Source organism: Triticum urartu, chromosome 4 (genome assembly GCF_003073215.2).
Source record: "Triticum urartu cultivar G1812 chromosome 4, Tu2.1, whole genome shotgun sequence".
Classification (NCBI taxonomy): domain Eukaryota; kingdom Viridiplantae; phylum Streptophyta; class Magnoliopsida; order Poales; family Poaceae; genus Triticum; species Triticum urartu.
In genome coordinates, this window is record NC_053025.1 from 610,325,318 (window position 1) to 610,347,093 (window position 21,776).

The window sequence follows — 21,776 nt, forward strand, 5'->3', positions numbered from 1 at the left end:
CCACCTCCATCTGTGCGCTCCTTGCCGCCGTCACCAAGCTGACCATTCTCGCCGCCATCCGAGGCCGTGTCACCGAGTAGACCATCCTCGCCGCCATCCGAGCCCGTCATCGCGGGCTGCTCAAATCCCCTCGATTCGGCTACCTCATGCCCGATGCGTATGCTCGTCCTCATTCGAGAAATTGGATCCCCCTCCTCGAGATTGACGGGTGCGGCCGGGGCCACTAGCCATTGACACAACCCTAGGGCAAATCATCAAACCCCATGTGAAGTGGGGCAAATGATCCAAATCCCCCGTAATGTTCTGTGGCCGCCGTCGTAGGCTGATAAACTCCCGTCGATGCACCTTCCCTCCCCTTGGATGTGGGCTCTCGTCCTCGCCATCATCCATGGACGCTGTTGCAGGCTGTTTTGTTTCCTCTCGATGTGGCTTCTTATCATCCCTGCCATCCGTTGCATGAGCTAGGGGCTGGTCATCCTTGTCTCCTCTGATGCTGGGTGTTCAACCTCGCCTCTCTCCAGTCGCTTATGCTGCCGTCGACTGCTCAACGTTGACTCCCCTCCCTGCCTCATGTAGTATGTCGCAAATGGCGCCCAATTTGGAGGTAAGAATTTTGGATCCCAATTTCTAGCAATTTGCGTGAGTAGGCTAATGCTAAAATTTTCTTGTAAAGCACAATGACAAACATGAACCTTATGTACCTAGACTCTAGTATCACCAATCCACAAACATGGCAATTTTTTGTTCACATGGTTTGTTCCAACAAGTTTTTGCCATGTGTTTTCCCCCTCAATCCCCATCCAATTTGCCATGTGCAGCTAGAAAAGAACATGGCAATTTTCTGACAATGGTTTAATAAGCAAATTTAAGATAAGATCTTTATCATAGACATAGGCATTTTTTAACATTAACATGACAATTTTCATCAAACCGATATGGCAACATTCAGAAAGCTATGGTTTCCTCAAACCATGGCAAAATTTTGATAAGCTCAGGCATGTTTTATAGATTTTTTTGTAATAGTTTTGCCATGTCAATCGCGCCATTTCTTTGACCAGTCGCAAGTTAGTATTCAATGAGTGTGTCTGCATTTTCTTTTTCTTTTTTAAGTATCTAGATGAGTAATGTGATGCTGTATGGAATTTTCCATATGAACAAATACCGAACAGAACATTTGTCAATCCGTGCCACCACAAAGTTAATAAGCAATATTTTTGTAACGACACGACAAAACCTAATGATGATTTTTGCCATGGAAAATTTGTGCTCTACTTTAGTTTCTTTCACCCATGGCATTATTGCTATGATTTTCTTAGGCTTTCATACAAGTTTGCCATGTATAATGGTAAATTATTCTTCCAGTGTCTTGGTATCATGGCAATTCATTTTTGTTCATACAAAAATTCCATTATTGTCACATGGCATATTCTTAAAAACTTTTCATTTTATAGGTTTTTTGGTCATAACTTGACAAATTAATTCATTAATGGTCACATGGGAAATCCATTACCAAACTATTTCACATACATGGAAATTTTCTATTATAAAGCATCAATATACTGCTTCTTTTACACATTCAATCCATAACATCCCTTATTCAATATCTAATCAAGAATAATTAGGATTTCTAAAAAAGGAAAAAATAAAGGGTCCATTCATAGGAAAACCCAACCTTTCCCCGCATCCGACACTAATCTATTTTTAACGTCTAATTAGAGCGGGGAATCATTAAAATTTTGATAAAAATACCACGACAAATTTGAATATCATTTTCCTTGACAATTTTGATCAATTTTTTGTGTTATTTCACATACACGACAATTTGATCACACAAAAGATGGCAAATTTGGTAAAAATACCATGTCAAGTTTGAACATGCATTTGCCGTCACAAGTTTTGATCAATTTTTTGTGTTATTTCACATACATGGCAGATTTCTTTGATCATGCCAGTTTTGATAAAAATACCATGGCAAATTTGAATATGCATTTGCCATGGCAATTTTGATCAATTTCTTGTGTTATTTCATATACACTGCAATTTTATTACACAAAGATGGCAATTTTGATATAATATACTATGGCAAATTTGAATATGCATTTGCCATGTAATATTTGATCAATTTTTGTGTTAGTTGACATATATGGCAAATTTCGTATACAAAAGCATGGCAATTTTCATTAACGTACTATGGAAAATTCTAATATACTTCTGCCATGGCAATTTTCGTCTCAAGTACTGCTATTTTACATAAATGACAAATTTATTATGCAAAGCATGTGAGTTTTAACTAAAAATCATGGCAAAATTTGACATACATCTGCCATGGTAAATGTGGTCATAATTAGTGTTATTTTTACATATATACCAAATTTCATATACAAATCATGGCAGTTTTAATTAAAATACCATGACAAATTTTGAACATATACTTGTCGTGGCAAATTTAGTCATAGTTTGTTTTTCCACTGTTAATTTTTTCCATGGTAATTTCCGAACATAAATTTTGGGTAGATTTTTACCATGGCAATTCTATAAAATTTCCATGTAAGCATTATCAGAGTTTTTTGTTAGATCATTTTGCCATGCTTTTTATAGGAATCAAATTGTTTGTAAACTTTTCAATTTGTAAAAAATAACATCATGGTAAATTTTAAACAAGTTTATTCTACTCAAATTACTTATTATGAAAAATCATGGCAATTTTATTTACTAAATGGGTGTAATATAGTCACGTGGCCAAAAATTCTCATTATTTCTATACATGCCTTGGCATTTTTATGGCTCACGACATGCCAAATTTTCCCTAGTAAGTCATGGAAATTTTGTTTCAAATGTGTTATCTTAACCACACAATTTTCTCATACATTACATGGCATTTTTATTATCTCTACGATGGCTAATTTATTTTTTACCACATGCATGACATATATGTTATCTTAAAGAAAATTTAGAGCAACTGTGCGATGTACACTGAAATTTAGGTGTCTTGGCAAATTTACTTACAGAGTTATGGCAAACTATTTTGCTGGACATTGGCAAGTTTTCATCTGTACACACATGGGCAAGTTACTTTTTAGGTTTTTTGTAAGGGTTTGTGTGTTCTAGTGATAAAGCCGGGACATATTTTTGGTTTTTTATTCCTTTGCCACATGTTGTTTTAATATCTTCTTGGATTTTCGTTCGGGTTGGCTTCCATATTGGGGTCCACATTTTATTCCTTTGCCACATGTTGTTTTAATATAGCATGGCGACCTGATCTGATCTATGGAAAAATTAAAACCCGGGTCGAATCAATATATACTGTGTAATGAAAGTGATTTGTTCCTTTTTTTTCGTTTCTTACACAGTAAGGGCCAAATCACAAGACAAGGAAAGTGATCCTAATCAATATAAGGGACAAAACACAATGCAAGCAATGTGATCTTAGTCAATATATATTTTGCTAGAGACTATTTTGCTTATGTTCTTTACAAAGTAAGGGACCAACTGCAACGTAAGCAAAATGATTGCTCGACCGGATCAATTTGGCACCCTTGCCAAAAAAACTCCAAAAGGTTGTGTACCAGATTAAAACATACACTATGTAATCTAATCAATGAACGAGTCACTTAGTCTCTACTACTAGGGGGAGTTGGTAGCGTCACCTCACCTCCCACCAACCCGATATTATGCGCACAACGTCTCATAGGCGACCTTTCATTCAAGCGCACCTAATTTGGGCCAGCCCATTTGACGCACACATTAACTCAATCCGATCAACGCTTCTCCAAAATAACGTCATGCATTAACTCATTCAAATCAAATCATTAAAAAAATCTCAAGTAAATCCAAGCATTTGTTCCTTCCACTACTCATACCCAAATCAAATCAAATCAGAGCTTACCAAAACATCAACTATAATCAAAGTTGGCTGACCCACTCGACGCGTGCAAGCGCTTTTATTTTTCCAGTGTTTTTTTGTTTCCTTTTTCCATTTCATTTTTCTATGACCAACCTATTATTTTGTACTCGGCATACTATCAGAATCGACAAAGACTTGGGCAGAAAAAGTGATTAGTAGGCTAACGATAAGTTAATCATTAATCACTTAGCGGTGTAGTAGTCATTGATGTTTTGTTTTTGCCCTTGGATCATGGGTTCAAGTCCCACCACTGTTGAGGATATCGTGGTTGGCTAGTGGGTAGGGGACTAATAGGCTAACGACAAGTTAATCGGCCAGCTAATTAATTAATCGGACGATTTATTAGTTCATTGGCTACTCGTTCAATCGACAAGTTAACACATTAATCGGCCGAATTCTTGAACAGGGAGTCCCACACAGGATGAGGCATTTCAATTTTTTTTCCTACATCTGATTAGGTCAGCATTGTCGCTGAAAGGCCCTTGTAAAAATTCGTCACTTTGCGAGCGGTCAAAGATAGGCTGACATGGTAGCTACATGGCCAGTTTTTCCCCGAACAATTTTGGCCTTATTTAATCAAACAAACGAGTTTATGGATCAGATCTAATCACTTCTTTAAGTTGTTGGCCTCAATCACGCATTCAATTTGAGTTGATGAACTAATGACGCATTTCACTCAAGATAGAACGGTAGAAGATTGATAGGAAGGAGCATTTGTGTAGTACAATTGTATATTGTGAATTTGTATTGTAGACTGCTTTATAGTTCGCTCTCGCTCAATATTTTTCCGTCCTACCTCTCCGCAGTTCCATGAAAAATCATCTAGTTGTATTGTTAACTGGATATCATCTATTCACAAAAAAATAAAATAAAAATAAAAATTGGATATCCTAACACCACTTGCCCACTGTTCCTCCTTGTTATTTATCTTGTCCAAATAAAGGATGATGCAGTTTTTGCCATAAGCTAATGTACTCGATTAATTGCATGATTCCTCTGTTCTTCTGTAGATAAGCCTGTCTGACCCAAAGAGGGTGATCCAGGTTTACCCCAGTGAGCTCCGCTTCCCCTTTCTGCCAAACACGATGTTGTCAGCTTCGTCCTCAATCAAGCTAATCAACCCCACGGATAACTATGTCGTTTTTCTTCCTATGTGTATGAGGAACAATGAGGCATTGTACACATCCCGTCCGGACGGTGGAGTAATCCTGCCACCAAGGTCCACACAGGAATTTTTTGTAACAAGGGTGGCGAAGAAGTCCGTTGCACAGAGCATCGAGTGTGATGACAAGTACCTTCTGTTCATCACCACTGTGAACGAGAGCTTCAGTAACTCCGAATATGGCAGTGATTTACTCAAATTTTACAACGAAAAACAGGGTGGTCAAATATGGCATAGGAAAGAGTTGAGCGTCGTTCTTTACCCAGTAGATCAACAAGAGTCCCCTGACGGTATGCCACATACTAAGGTGAGTTCCCCATAGTACATTTTATTTTACATGTGTTCGTATTATATTAGCGGCTCAATTGAATTTATAGCATGTCCTGCCCTCTTATTTTTAGAGAAAGCAATCATGGCAATCGATGTTTATTGATAAAATATTTTGGAAAAAGGGTATATTTCTCCCGGCATCTAGATCAACAGATGCATACACGCCTTTTTTTTTACATCAATGCACACCGGATAGGAACTGCCGCACACTAGGCTGAATTGATTTATTTGTACGTTAAAATGAATGCTTATTTTTGGGTCTGTAGGACATGTTGGCTGTGTGCATGTCGCTATGTAGAGACCGGGCATTCTTTCGATGCGGTGGTATCACCTTGATGTATCAATTCAATTAAATGTCCTTTATTAAAAAAAGGCACACACGATACTAAAAGGAAAAAAAGGGAAAAATGAAAATCTTCTTGTAATGAAAGAAAATACTCCCTCCGTCCCAAAAATAAGTATCTCAACTTTGTACTAGCTCTAGTACAAATTTGTATTAAGCTCGAGACACTTATTTTGGGACGAAGGGAGTAAGAGTGTAGCTAGTGATTGGGTAAGGAGTTACTAATCAAGCATCACCGATCCTATTACTGAGCTACCACCAGTTCTTGAAATAGACAACCCTGGTAAAAACCTCCAACGAAGTACGTGCCAAGGTGATATTTTTCCGAACCTCTGTTCGCTGCAGCACACCAAGATAAAATATATTCGCCCAATAGCTCTCAAAAGAAAACTTACGGGTTCTTTCCACCCAATTACAAATCTAGGTAGGTCAAGACCACGCTATTGACGTCTCTAGAAAAATGAGCACACTCAACCATCCCAATTGACGTCGCTAACTCACTGAGCAATCCCAGTAGATTGCAGCCGCAACATTCCACCATTGGTCTTAACCCAGTAAAAGCTTATGGGCATTGGTTTGGTTTGCACATGAGGACTGGGGGGGGGGGGGGGGGGGGGGGGGGGGGGGGGGGGGGGGGGGGGGGCACGGCTCGTCTGCATGAGGCAGGGTTCACGGATTTTTCAATTCTGGCAACTGACTACTTTTTTTGGATTAACTTTCTTTTTGTTAAAACTATACCCATAGGCATACACACACGCTTGTCGCCTGAACATGACTTGTCATCCTAATTGACAATATCTTTCAAAGCTGGTGTCCCCCAGATATAAGTGCACAAATACAAGATGCAAAGTACAATGTATACTCCAACTAATTAATAATTGAGTTTGCTTGATGTGAGAAATGCCTATCTATTTAATAAGTAAGAGTTAAAAGAGATGACCATGGTACATTACATGCACGTTTTGCAAAACTGAGTATTAGAAAAAGTCGTACATATTTGCAATCCTTCAATGAGAAAAACAAGAGTATGCCCTCATGTACTCCGGCGAGCTTTTATTGTAGTATTGTACTTTGCTGAACCGAAGAATAATATTACGTTGTCAACTGACGGGGTCAATCAATCCATTACTTTCTGCTTTCCTGTAGGAGCTGATCCAAGTCAACCCCCATTGGCTCCGCTTTCCATTTGTTCCAGACGCGAGTAATTCAGTTAAATCTTTAATTAAGGTAGTTAACAATACAGACGACTACATCGCTTTCCTTGGAAGGTACACTTCGACCAATGTGGCAGAATACACCATGAGACCCAGCAACGGAATCCTGCCACCAAGGTGCACACAAAATCTCGTGGTAATGAGGACAACAAAGGAGGGGCTTCTACGGAGCACTGAATGCAATGATATGGTCTTTCTGTTCAGCACCATTGTGAGCGAGGATTTCCAAACCAACGATCTTCCAGAATTCTATGAAACAAAGGCCGGAGTTATATGGCATAAGGTGGAGTTGCGCGTTCATCTTGAAGTCGGCGCCCAGTTGCAGCCTACAGATTTTATGCCAGATACTGAGGTGAGTTCCTTGACACTCAATCTACAGAATGTCATTTAAAAGCCATTATAGAAAATTTCTCTGTGTAAGGAATTATCAAAGTGACGGGTTCCACTGAATCTTAAATTCCATGACACTATATACATGACTTTGCACATACAGTTTCCTATCTTACCATATATTAGATGATGACGTCGACTTCGATGACCCATGCAATTGCCCCACTACACGTCAAAACCATGTCACGACTTGGGATACAAACTATTAAGCGCACTAGGGACATGTATTACCCCAGACTAAAGCTTGTTTGGATGAGAAATACATATGCCATATATGTTGCCATACAATTTTATCTTCTTTCGCCAAACTTATTGTTTTGTCCAGTGCACAAAAGGCACACACTTAACATGACTAAAAGTATATATAGCTTTTTCACAATATATAAGCATGTAGAGCTCAAAAGGAATCTTGCATAAATTTATATGACAGAAGGACAAAATGCATACCGAAAAGGATTTCCATGGAGTAGGTATGTAATTTTGCTAGAAACAATATATCGAGCTACAGATTCAACTAACAAGATGGGAAGCAGAATTTGAAAACATAGCTGACGTGTGCCAAAAGCCTCCATGTTTGGGAAAAGCGGCTTTCTTATGCCATTTCTAATCGATCCCTTAAAAATAAAAGAGGATCAGGTGGAGTAAACAATTAGTGAAGTATTTTTACTCCACTAAATTTTGGTCGGACCTAGCCGATCCCCTATATATAACGGAGTAATTTTTTTTTCTAAACTTATGCAATTCTAGTATACACTGCAACTACATATTAGCACACATATAGAAACTAAACATAAATATGAATATTCAACCAAATCACGAATATAGTTGACAAATCAAATTCAAAGTTTACAAACTAAACATAAATATGAATATTCCCAACAAACTGGATGCAAATCCGAGGGAGGTTTGCGGGAGTCCGGACCTCCTCCATGTTGGACTCCGACACCCCCGGCCCACCTGAAACCCCATTTGATTCCCGAGTCTTTCTCACTTTGTCCCCTCTTCTTTGTATCATCTCTATCCCAGGCCGACGTCACTGATGTACCACCCCAGCAGCCCGGTCCAGGCCTTGCCGGACCTCCACCACTTCATCCAGGCACCAACTCCGCTTTGCCTATGTCGTTGTTACCCCTCGTCTAGCCACGGCTGAGGTACCCCCAGCCCTTGCGGTTGCCGTCCACAGCGGACACCACGCCTAACAAGTGTTTGTCGAAAAGCCATCGCCAAATTGTTGATGTTTGAGGGGTTTGTCCAAATGCAAGAGATTCAGAATCGAACAACTCAGGATCAGCTAAAGAATGATTTAATTGAGCATCTATGGGAGCTTAAAGGGGACAACTAGAACATAAGTTGAATTCAAGTTTGACTATTTATTTGGAAACTTAATGTTTGAATATTTAATTTTTAATTTAAACTAGTGTTGAATTTGAATATTTTCACTACTCAAAGAATCATGCTCATCTATAGTTATTTTGAAGTGTTGCGGGCATTGAAAAATGAAAATAGGAGTGGATGTTTGATGAATAGGGTTGGATGGCTGGCTCCTGTAACTGTGTCCGTGGACACGTACATGGACTCGTCCACGGACAGATAGTGAGTCTGTTTGTGGTACCACGTTCTTCCGTGAGAAAACAAGAGTACGAGCTGATGTACTCCAGCGAGCTTTTATTATACGGGATTACCAAATTTCAGTCAACTGAGACTTAACCAAGTCTCGGTCAATGCTATATTTGTGGGATATTATGTGACGATCCATGCAAAAATTTATTTTAATTTTTTATTTCTTTTTTCTATATGTTCTATATAAAAAAGACCAACCGGGGCTAGACTAGCCTGTTGGCATTTTTTATAGAAGGAAACTCCATGAGCACCAAGTGCTCGAGTCAAGACTTAAACACTGGTGGGCTGGCTGTGTACCCCTGCCTTGCCAACTGAGCTACGCTCCATTCTCTTTTATATGTTCTATCACTGAAGCGAGACTTGGTTAAATCTTAGTTGACTAAGATCTAGCTACATCCTTTATTATTTTGTATTACATTGGTACGAGATAAAGAAGCTAGCTAGAGATAGACGTTCATGGAGAAAACACCTATCGACTCCGGACCGGAAGACACCCCGCCGTCGGCCCTAACTCCATCGCCATCTTGCCCCCGCCATCGCCATAGGAGGAGGCCATCGTTGCTGATAGCGGCGGCGGGTGCACTCGTCCAGCTCTCTCCTTCTCTCCTCACCCGGGTTGACCGGTCTCCTGTCACCGATCGGCGACGTGCGTGCCTGGAGCAAGTGCTCTACGCTACTGAAGCGAAAATTCTAGATCAACGGGGTAATACGGGGGCTTTACGAGATTCCTTAACTAACTAAACTTCACCCCCCTGATTTTCAGGGGGCGTGGGCCCTCCAGTCCCTATTCTTCCAAACAGTTTATCCCATCTAAGCACCTCCGTTTGTGTCCTCTATGCTGTGTGACATGGGTGGTGCTGTGGCGTGGTGGTTGGCACGGGCTTGGCCCAGATCTGGCTGGGTGTGTCGCGGCAGGCTGGATCCGACGGGATCTGGCATATGGTTTCTTGCAAGCGGCTGGCAGTGTGCTCCCAAGGTGCTTGATACGGTAGAAGGTTGAATGCAACTCTGATCCACTCGGCAACTTTGGGGGTGCGTGCCACCATTGAGAGCAAGTACAATAGTGGTCTATAAGCCCGCTTATATGACATTTTTGTCTATGTGAAGGAGAGAGACAAGAAAAAAAATAAAGGAGTGGGCTCTAATGCAAGAGAAAGGCTCTATGCGTGCTCCTAGGCAAAAACATTTAATGAGAGAAAGTGAAAAATATATGAGCTTATAGCCAACCTTATAGCCCACTCTATAGTATGACCAATTAATAATGCTAACTCTTGGTGACATGGCATGTTCATATAGCCAGCAGTTGGCTATACTATTAACCATGCTCTGATGTGTTCGGGCGGTGATCCGCACCGTGTCTCATCTCGGTTGGATGATCCGGTGGCGGTGACTGCTCGGTGGTGGTGCATGCGACTTGTCCGTCGAGCTTCGCATGCCAGGCAACCTCATGCCTCCCGCCCTCACGACAGATTGTCTTCACTGGAAATTCATTGTGCTCCGGTGATAGTTGGGGTGTGCCGCGCATCTGCGTATAGGTAGTAAATAACTGTTTTTATTCTTCGCGGAAAATGTCAGAGTTTTTGAAATAACTATGACATTTAAAAGCCATAACAGAAAATTTCTCTATAGTAAGGAAATCGTATAAAAGTGACGGGTTCCATCAAATCTTTAATTCCATAACACTACTTACATGATTTTGCACATATGCTTTCTTATTTTACCATATTAGATGATGATATCGACTCCCATGCCCTATTGAACTGCCCCACTACACATCAAAAACATGTTGCAACTTGAGATAACACCTAGATATCCCCACATGGGAGTGGGACATGTATCATCCCAGACTAAGCTTGTCTGGATGAGAAATACATATGCCATATGCTGCCATATTGTTTTTTGCAAACTTGCTGAAGGTCGGGTTGACAGATGGTCCCGCATACCCTAACATGACAAAAAGAATATTGCATCACCTTTTCAGTATATAAGCATGTAGATCTGAAAGGGAATCTTTCATAACTTTATATGCAACAGAAAAATTTGGTTGCTAAAAAGGATTTTCATGCAGTAGGTACATTATTTTGGGAAAACAATCCAGCTACAGATTCAACAAACAAGATGTGAAGCAGAATTTGAAAACATACCTTTCCTACAGCTCACCCGCACCGCTGAGTCCTCTAGCTTGATTTGCCATGGAGGTGCCCTCTCCCCCAGACACTGAAACTCCCCCCTTCTCTTGAAATCCACATCAATGACAGTAATATGGCGGTATAAAATAATGGCATTGTAGCACATCATTAAAAAAAAGATGGCAATTCACTGGGATCTGACTTTGTTGTTGTAATAAAAGGTCTACATAATAATTAATTTTTTGTCAATAGCTCCAAAATAACTTTGATATTTTTGTTTGATAGAAATCTCCAAGTTAACCCAAAAGTTCTATTGAACCAATATAAGTGAAATTCTTTGCTAAACCAGGGACTTCTTTATGCAGGCAGGATCCACAGATGACCATATGGCGTTACAATATTTTAAACACATCACAAACAACTTCTGCACTGAGAGAATAATTGGTAGAGGTGGTTTTGGTGTGGTATATAAGGTAAGGTTAAAGCATATATGTTTTTGTTTTCTCAAAATGTAAACCTTAATTGACTGAAAAATACATACTCATATTAATAAGAGACTTCAAACAGGGAGTGCTAGGAAATGGGAAAATGGTCGCGGTGAAGAAGCTTGTGCAGTCCATGTCAAGCTCGCAGGAGCAATTTGAGAATGAGGTTAATCTTCTGATGAAAGTAAAACACCCAAATATAGTTCAACTAGTAGGCTACTGTTATGAAACACAACATTTACGCAACCATCACGAAGGAAAATTCATTTTTGCCGGGAGCACTGAATGTTTGCTTTCCTTGGAGTTTTTACCAAAGGGAAGTCTTGATAAGTACATTTCAGGTATGAAATTTTGATTTTGTTTCTCTACTTTTGATCTCTATTTAAGATTACATTTTTTGTGGTTTGATTATACGTCCTGAATACCACATTCTTATGAGTGAAAAAAAAGAATATATACAACACAATTTTCAAAGTCTTTCTATGTAGAGCATGCCAATAATAATAGGTTTAAAGACATTATCTATAGAATTATCTTCTTTTACTTACAACGCAGATGCATCCACTGGACTTGACTGGCCCACACGCCTCAAAATAATCGAGGGAATTTCCTATGGTCTACAGTACCTCCACGAGCAATCCGATGGTCCCATTATTCACTTGGACCTAAAACCCGGGAACATATTGCTTGATGAAAATATGATACCAAAAATCACAGACTTTGGTCTGTCAAGACTGTTTGATCAAAAACAAACTTTTCACACTGTCCTTATTAGTGGAACACTGTAAGTTAGCCTCCTCTTGATAATCCCTTGCTTTTAATAAGCAACGAAATGCATTTTCGTTAACATTCTCTTGAAACTTTATATTCACCCACTCATGTTAATTAATGCAGAGGTTATATGCCACCAGAATACCTACGAGGTACAATCACACCTATGTCAGACATATTTGGTTTGGGTGTGATTATCATGGAGGTGATAACGGGGCATAGGGACTACCCATATGATATCAAAACATCTTCCAGCGAATTCATCGAACTTGTAAGGAAATTTCTTATAAACTTTTGAGTCCCCCTTTCATAAAGACCATGTGACATTTTACTATCTTATAGTAACATTACATATTTGTGTTCTGAACTTGTGATTTCACAGGAACTTCAAAAATGGAGAAATGTGATGCAAAAAGAATCAGGGTATACATCGCTCGAAATAAATTGCCAACAAATAACAAGATGCATCCAAGTAGGTCTAATATGTGTGAATCCTGAACGGACGAAAAGACCTACAATGAAGAAAATTATTGATCTGCTTCAAGGTTTGGAAAGTATGGATTGGTATATTAGCAACGAGGTAACATCACTAGCATACGGTGTATTAAAGTGCCAGGGTATTGTGTAGCATATAGTGTATTAGTCTCCTTTTCCTAACCTAGAGAATACAAAACATTGCATTTATATATTTGTAACTACTATAACACTGAAAATGCTATAACTTATTCTACATATGGATTGACATTGGAAGTAGTAACCTAGGTTCTAGGACTAAGCTATGTGCTTAATGCATACCTTGTATGCACTATCAAAACAGTCGATGATCAGGTGAATGTTTTGGTACGTGCAATGTTCGTTTTTTGTGGGTTTGAAAGTTTTTGGACCAAACTTGGACTTTAGGCAAAGTTCTAGAATTGGAGAACACGTAGACGCTCAAAACCAGTAACGTTAGGGAAGAGTACAGATCAAGCAAAATTTAACCAACTATCTTGTCCATTCCAGTTATCAATACAGCCACAACATACATGCGGATCTGCCGTTATTTAGCGAAGGAGACTGCCACAACATCCGTTGCTTCCGTCTTAATTTCTGGTATGCCACTTTGAATGTGTAACAATGGTTCTATAAAATTATGGATGCATATCTAATTTAAGCTGGATTCAGTTGTTACACAGGGCTTTGGATCAACGCCCTCTTTAACAAGCAAGTGAATGACACACACCTGTCGTTCTCTATGTTCTTGTTTGGCCGATTCTCTATGGCTGGTGTCGTACATAATATGACTTGTGTGTAAATATTGATCCTTTGGCTTGAGACTAGCACTGTTGGTTGCAATTGCAACACTACTACATGGATAGATATCCTGCTTCCCCTACTGTTGGAAGATTCTGGTCAATGCTTGCAATTCCCAGCAAATCTGGTTGTTTTTTCACATAAACTTGTTCAGAAAATTGCGAAATGTGATGGACTATTAACTGTTTTCCTGGTTGTTCTTGCTCATTTAATAAAACTGGGCAAAGTTTTTGCCTTTCTTTCAGAAACAAAAATGCACTGTAGGAAATAGAACCAAGCTAGGCAGAGAGACACAGTTCAGTCAGGTTGTCCATCCCATCAGTAGCCCACCAAGGTTCGAAGGCCGAAGCCAGGCAGGCGCAGAGCCAGCCACCGAGGCGACACCTGCCCCCACCCCCAGCACCGCCTGCCCGTCACGACAACTCTGCCGCTGGCCTGCTCTGTCACCACGAGCAGGCGCAAGTGCCCTCCCACTCAATGGCGGAGCCAGGATTGAAACAAAGCCTGGGCCAAGTTGTTTTTTCTGGCAACATGGGAAAACATTCGCACTTATATAGTTATAACTACCCAAAAGCGTAATGTCCTGTTTGTATGGGCGGGGCGGAAGATATGAAGCATCTGAGTTTTAATCGAAAAAGGCTTTTTCCCCGCTTTATAAATAAAGCAAACCGCCAGAGCACCCATACACGGACTAGTTCAAACACACACACCAGAGTTACACAGAGGAGTACAGAGGTTGCTTCATAACGCAGTTAATAGATCGGGCTGTATAGTTCTGGAAGCAACTGCTCGACTAGGTTCAATGTTGCTCTTTGTTTCTTTCGTCCGCCTAGGCATAACATTGGTCTTTTACGGCTTTGCTATTTGCCGGCGTGATTTTTTGCGTCTGTGCATTAATGTTGGGTGCGTGAATCCTAACCATACAGAGACCAAGTGTAATACTCATGAATCTTTTATTCCCTTAATACTTTATTATGAGTTTTCTTCTAAAATTGTAATTTCCTGAGAGGGAGATCCTTGGTTTTCTTCTAGCTAGCTAAACTGATCGAGGATGTAACTATGGTTTGATTTTAATAAAGTGTGCCACATTTCTCAAAATAAATAAATAAAGTGTGCCACAACTTTAAAGAAAACTACGTGCCTGGGATTTTTCATGCGCCCTGATTTGTTCTTGACAGGCTTCCTGTGCAGCCGCGAGCGTGCGTCCCCCGCAGACGCCGACGCCGGCGCCAAGCCGCCCTCCCCCTCCCCTCCCTCCCTGCCCGCCACGTCTGCTGCTGGCCTGCTCGGCCCCTCGAGACCGCGCCGTCCAGGGCGCCTCTCCCCTCCTCGGCAGTGCGAGCAGGGGCGAGTGCCCTCCCCCCTCCGGCCTCCGTCCTCTGCCTGAGCTGCCTCGCCGCGCCGCGGAGGGACGCTGGGTCGAGCTCGCTGCTCGCCTGCTAATCTGCTCCGGTGCTCCTGTTCCTCTCGAGTCCTCAAAAATTGCATGTGCTGGACTGAACCTGAATGATGCATTTTGTAACAGAAGATGACAGAGATGCTTTTCGTGGACAAATATTTAGCATAGACAGAGTGCCTGGCTCTGAGTATGATGACACTGCCATACCCGACTTCAAACTGATCAAGTGTAACGCCTGAAACAGGCTGTGCGTTTTTCCACTTGCCAAATCTATCATCAATTCATCATCACCCTCGGAAATTCAGATCATGCCAGACTACCGAATGTATTCCTAATCCCTGGTGCTAGACAACACAAATTTCTCACGGGCCAATCCACACTGCAATACCACGCGTGTCTACTTCAACAAAGAGCCCAAGAAAACTTTGAACCGTAGTCGGGGGAGAATGAAAGGCGGAGAGCATATATATATACACACCAGGTGAGACAATTGCTAATGTCAGTTTAGAAAGTATCTTCAGAGTTACAGACAGGGTGCCGACTATTTTAACTTGAGGAACAATGAGCAGCAGGTGTCCAACATAATATAACACATTCAGAGTAAGTCGGACAACGTCATCCTTGACATCCTTCTACTGCAGACTGAAAGCATGTTTTCTTCTGCACTTTCTCACACGGTGGACTGGTATTTCTCTTGACGGAATATTAGCAGTACAACAAAATTTTGTAGAACCCCAACACAAGCATAGACTTCAACTCACTCGTAACATACATGCAAACAAAAACAGTGTGTCCTATTCCTTGGCACGCGATGCTGAATATTCTCGTTTGGTTGCAGAGACTTCTGTGTAGACGTCTGGCATTGTCGGTCGATCTTTTGGTGTCTCTGTGGAGCATGAGAGACCAAGCTGAACAAGCTGCATAATGCAGCTCAGCATTCCCACCATTGCATGGTCCAGGCCTTCGTCTCCGGAGCTCAGGATTATGAAGGTAGGATCAAGTATATCACGGATCTTTTTGGGGAATGCATTTCCAACAAATTTCTGAAGGGTCAGGCCATTCTTGAACAACACATCTGTTGGGCGTCTCCCTGTGAGCATTTCTAGGATGATAATTCCATAGCTATAGACATCGCCTGCTCTTGAGATCTTGTTCCCGATGCCATACTCTGCATTATTTAACATTGAGTTATCTTACTACATTGATTATTGAAAACCATACAAGTTTCCTTTTAAAGAATGGAAAAGTAAAACTTGAATGATACTAGGGAGTGAGGAAAGCTAATAATAATATAGTGAATGTTTACCTGGTGCAATGTTTCCAATTGATCCTCTTGGTCCTTGTAAGCTCGCGGAAGTAATAGTACTTGAAAGAGTTATGACTTTGAAGGAACTTAGCTAACCCAAAGTCACTGAGACGGACACCCATGTCATCATCTAGAAGCACATTGCTATAGGCTTGAAATCATAATGGACTACAGGGGGCTGTGGAAATTGTAGGATGATAATATTATGTTGTTGTATTGATCTGACCAGGTGTGGGATATATATAGAGTACAATATGTGAGAGAGATTTGGAGTAGGGGACAAGTGGTACATGGTTTAAACCAATCCCATCTCTAACTCCTAATCTCTAACTTAAACATAATTATACTTCTAACATTCCCCCTCAGTCGTAGCGGGAGTGAAGCGGACGATGACGACTGAATTTGAACTCTTGTGCTTTCGTCATATTCTTCGCCGCGCCATCATCAACTGCGTCTCTGATGGGTTGGCACCTAAGGCGGTGACTGCGTCCCCTTCTGGTGCCTTCCTGCCTTCTCCTCTATTCCCTCCCGCAGTCACATCGGGAGTGGCGTGAACGCTAGTGACGACGCGGACGCTGTTGACTGGAGTTGTTGCCGATGAGTTGCTGTAGACGTAGCCATTAATGTCAATGTCGAGGTAGCCGATCATGTGATGTAGCCGTGGTCGAGATAGTCGTGGATGATCAAGTAGCACAAAGCCGGAGGCACAAAAAATTGCGCAATGTTGTAGATGACGGAGCTGCAGCCGTGGACGATGCACCTTGCGGATGTCAGAGGGTGCCGTCGGCGATGAGTCCACCAGTTTTGCCAAGACCGGAGGAAACCCATCGAGCACACGTCGGTTTTGCCAGAACCGTATGGCCGTGTAGGGGTCGTCACTATAGTGACGCCATGTCGACGCAGTCGTGCCGTCATGGATGACGCGGTCGATGCCGTCGTCGTGACGCGGTCATTGCCGTCGTCGAGGTTGCGTCTTGCAGAAAAGTCTGTCAGAGGACGCTAGGTGCCCATCTTGTGAACGAGGCGTCGGCGATGTGTTGACGAAGATGTTGGTGAAGACGATGTTGATGAAGACCTTGACGATGAAGTGTCGGCGATGACGTTGCAGCGGCATGTCGACGATGTAAACTCGATGATGTGTCATCCGTTGAGGTCGGACGCGGTGGAGATCCTCGAAGCGTTGCTGGCTCCGGCGACCAGCGTCTCAGGCGAGATCTACATGCACAGCCGCTGATCCCGCACGTAGCCGCCAAAGAGTCGATGGAGAGTGCTCGATGCCCCTGCTGCGATTTCTGCACCGATTTCACCGGATTTTGAGCACCGTGGTATTTATTTGTGGCTAAAGAAAAAACAATCTACTTGAGTTTCAAAATTTGAAGTTGATCTAATTTAAGGAATCAATCTAATGATGATGAACTTGAAAATTGGATCTAAAACTACGAGACCGATCAAATCTTTGACTGATCGGGTGCCGCGCCCCCAGGAGAGAAGATTAATTTCCCCGAGGGCGGCGCGCTGCGGAAGTGGTAGAGGAACCTAGGATCGGCGTCGTAAGACTAACCGCTCTAATACCATGTGAGAGAATATAGAACCCTGGAATTATATGTTGTATTGATCTGACCCTCGTAGGGGTATATATAGAGTACAACGTAAAAGAGGCTTGGAGTAGGGGACAAGTCGTACATGGTTTAAACCAATCCCATTTTTAACTCCTAATCTCTAACTTAAACATAATTATACTTATAACAGGGGCCACACAGCTGTTATGCAAATATCCAATGCAGCAGCTATGTCCTGCTATGGTTACTCTAAATCTGCCAATCAATGTGAAGATCGACACCTATTATATGGTGCTGCATTGTAAAGTTGTCAAACTGAAACATTTTTGTCCAGGATGTAAAGAACCTTAGCTACTGGAGATGCTAGGAGTATAATGGATGCCAAGCAGGTGATAATCATGACGACAAATGCTGTATCGGACTTCACCCTCTGTTGGCCTTTAACTTGATAAACCAATTCATGCTTTTAGGTTCTTTTCCACATCGACCATGTTCCATCATTTTCAGAATTCTTTCAATCAACACCTTACTAATAGTCTATCATAGTTTCTCAAACGATATGTCCAGTGTTTATTCCAAAAAAAAAGAGAAAGAAAATTGCCTTCGACAAAGGAAAGCAGAAAGCAACAGAGTGTCTGACTCTGACTGCACTCCACTCCTAGTTTATCTCTTGAATGTGAAGTTCTGAGCTAATTTACCTAATGCAGCTTCGACACATTGACACTGCCACATACCTGTTAAGCCACAAGCAACACCAATGTATCTTGCCTTCAACCTGATAAAATCTTATGCCTGTAACAGCTACATGTTGCATTGCAAAACAATTCACACTGCATGTAGGATAGCAAAAATTCTTAAACATTAAACCGTAATATTTGGAGAAGGAAAGGCAGAGAACATATATACATACCGATAGTGATGTCGCACATTACAACTGCACGCCGAAGAACTTACCGTCAATGTAGAACTTCAGGAAGGTGAGCCAGCCGGAGTACATCTTGAGCCCCTGGTGGAGCGCTTCGTTGACGAGCATCTCATCCAGCGACAACAGGATTTGCACAGTGCTGTGGGAGAAGCCGCACCGTGGGAAGCCGTAAGGAAGAATGCAGAGTGCGTCTTGCTCTCCGTACTCCGCGAGACACTTGCGGATGAGGACATCGGCAATTTAGAATATATCATTTGTGTAATCACAGGACAACTGCTAATGCCAATTCAGAATCATTCTTGATAAAAAATTTTAACAATTCAGAATGTATCATCAGACGTAACAACAGGGTGCCACTGTTCTAACTTTAGGAACAACGAGCAGCAGGTGTCCAACATAGTTCCTCTTGTATAACGTAACAAATTCAGAATAAATCATACAATGTCACTACAAGTCTACAATTACCAAAAAGATCATTGACATCCTTATGCCGCAGACTGAGAACGCTTTTTTCTTCCGCAGTTTATCACTCAGTGGATTGGCATTTTTCTTGATGAAGTATCATTGGTGCAATAAAATGTAAAGGGCACGCATACCCTGTAACTTGATAGAGGAATGCAGTTCACCTAGAATGTAATGTGGTGCTTAGTGACAAAAGGTGACCCTTGGGATTAGGCTTGGATACCATTCAGTGACTTGTCGGACAAACAAATTTATTCCTCCTTGCACGTCATCCTCAGTGACCACTATTTTTCCTTGGAGTGGCCCAAAACTGATTCTGCAATTTAAAGAGAGCCAGTGTAAGATCTAGCACCACTAGAATATGGGACATTAGTAACTATACTATTTTCTTCTAATAAAATCACATGATGAATGATGAATCTGATAACTGGTCATTTATTTCCATGGCATATATATTTAAAGAAGCAAGGTATCACGGAATTGTGAAAAATCTGGCCACATCATATATAAAGACTGAGCAGTAACAAACCTTGAGCAATACATCAGCACTGGCTACAGCTGCAGAGACAACAAATTAATGCCAAGGACATCATAACCGCTGGCTTCATTTCCTTGAAGTAGAAATGCTACAAGACTAGTTCCAAGAATAGCATTCCTGAATCAGTAAACAGTGAAAGAACATCAATTCCACGAAAGTGCTCTATCAATGAATTCTATTCAAGCAATAAATTCACTGTCATACATGAGTAAGAGATACAGAAAATATACTACAATGTAACACATGAGCTACATTACTGATGACGTTGTAGGTCAAAATTCACATGCATGAGAGAAGGAATTGCTCGTTCAGTTATCCCTTAGATCGATAGCATTACTCAACACATATACCTGAGATCTGGATGTAATTACTAGGCCAATTAGTGTGCACTGTCCAGTCAAACAATCTGAATCCAATACCAGGCTATTGTGTAGTTGTTCACAGTTCTGCTAATAACTAATTGCCAGCTTCGATGAAAACTCGACACACTCACAGTTGCAAAATTGAAACACCAAAAGGCAAAACGTATGTACTCAAAACAAAGCTATCTGATGACAAGTCAACCTAACTTGTGTCCATTTATTCTACTTCCCATGCAAACATTAACAAGCATACAAAGGTTGCAGTGTTTATTAAGACTTAGGGCCTGCTTAGATTGGGGAATTTTTTGTGTGTGCTCCACAGTACTTAGCTCAGTTCTGGCGACGGATGTTTTGGGGCTTGCCGTTGCCCTTTGTGGCGATGGCGTTGGTGATCTGCGAAGGATGGCTGTGCTGGAGTTTGGTTCGAGGATGAAGGCAGGCGGTCCCGGTGTTCTCTCTCGACGGCGTCGACGGACGACGGGCGACAGCGGGGCTGTGGTCGGAGAGGTTCGGGGTGCATCCCCGGCTGACGAACCACATCGACATGAGCTTTGCCGTTCGCGGCGAGCCTTTCTTGAGGTCCATAAAGCAGCGTTGCTGCGAGGAAAGCTTCTCCGGCCTTAGGTGTGGTGGTGCTTCGTTTCCGTCTCTGGCAGGCGCTCCGGTGCTGCCGGATTCGGGCGACGATCGACGGTGGCTTGCACAAGGATCTCCAGGGTGCTGTTTGTGTTTTTGTTTTTGTTTTATGAGGCTCTTTGTTTCCGTTTGCGCCTCCAAGAGGCATCGGAGCTGTGTGTCGGAGGCAACCCAGCAACAAGCAGTAGTTCAGCGTGGCATACATAGTACATGCCTTTCTATTGGCCATACCACTGAGGTCTTGCTTGCATAGCCATTGCATTGCTGGAGGAAAGACTAAGCAGAGACAATGCAAAACGAGACTGAAGTTCTGATGAATTTTGGTTGCTTTTTGTCTGCAAAATTGCAAAAATACATGTTCGGCAGGTAAGAAACAGTGCGAGAGGTTGTACTATAAAACCGGCTCAGCGCAATATATGAAATTGAAGTGCTCTGGTTACACGACAGCGCTAGGCACTGGCCGGCCGGCCGGCTGTGCGGGAGCCGTCTGATGCGAGCCGTGTGGGCCGTTGGATCCGGCAGAAACGGTCCGCCCCAAGCTTCTTCCTTGCGCAGCTCCCGCATCTCGCACAACTCGTCGGGTGCACAGTGCCGTGCCTCGTCTCGCCCTCAGTCGGAGCACCGCGCCGCCCGCCGCTCCACGCTAGATCATTTTCATGCTCGTCGCTGGCGTCGTGGTTCGCAGCAAACCTACCACCAACATCTCGCCGTGCTCATGCCGCGCTTGAAGCGCCATGGTAGTCCCTGAATGGATGCAGCTCCCTCAAACGCCATCGGTTGCAGCTCCGCCGTTGAAAAACATCGCGGCATGGTTGTTTGATTGCAGCTCGCCGGCGTTCGTGTGGGCCTGTTCGTAGCAGTGCGCGGCAACGCTCGCAGAACCACGATTGCAGCTCCGTGCACCACCATTTGCAGCCTCCCCAACGGACGGTTGCAGCTTTTTTCCCA

General features: G+C 42.2%; 1 protein-coding gene and 1 pseudogene across 1 annotated transcript; one reads left to right on the forward strand and one right to left on the reverse strand.

Moving 5' to 3' along the window:
* The first annotated feature begins 586 nt into the window (after window positions 1-586).
* On the forward strand, window positions 587-15,173 carry LOC125554991 (probable L-type lectin-domain containing receptor kinase V.3). Its single transcript, XM_048718324.1, has 9 exons — window positions 587-604; window positions 4,915-5,373; window positions 6,886-7,309; window positions 11,462-11,565; window positions 11,660-11,918; window positions 12,133-12,361; window positions 12,472-12,619; window positions 12,731-12,928; window positions 14,820-15,173. Exons 1-9 carry the CDS (start codon window positions 587-589, stop codon window positions 15,171-15,173), a joined length of 2,193 nt encoding a protein of 730 aa, XP_048574281.1.
* Window positions 15,174-15,834: 661 nt separating this feature from the next.
* On the reverse strand, window positions 15,835-21,602 carry LOC125554992 (annotated as a pseudogene).
* Window positions 21,603-21,776: the final 174 nt, after the last annotated feature.

Coding starts and splice junctions, on each gene's coding strand:
- LOC125554991 (XM_048718324.1), top strand. Junction 7,310..11,461: donor TATGCCAGATACTGAGGTGA/GTTCCTTGACAC, acceptor TTATGCAGGCAG/GATCCACAGATGACCATATG. Junction 11,566..11,659: donor GTTTTGGTGTGGTATATAAG/GTAAGGTTAAAG, acceptor GACTTCAAACAG/GGAGTGCTAGGAAATGGGAA.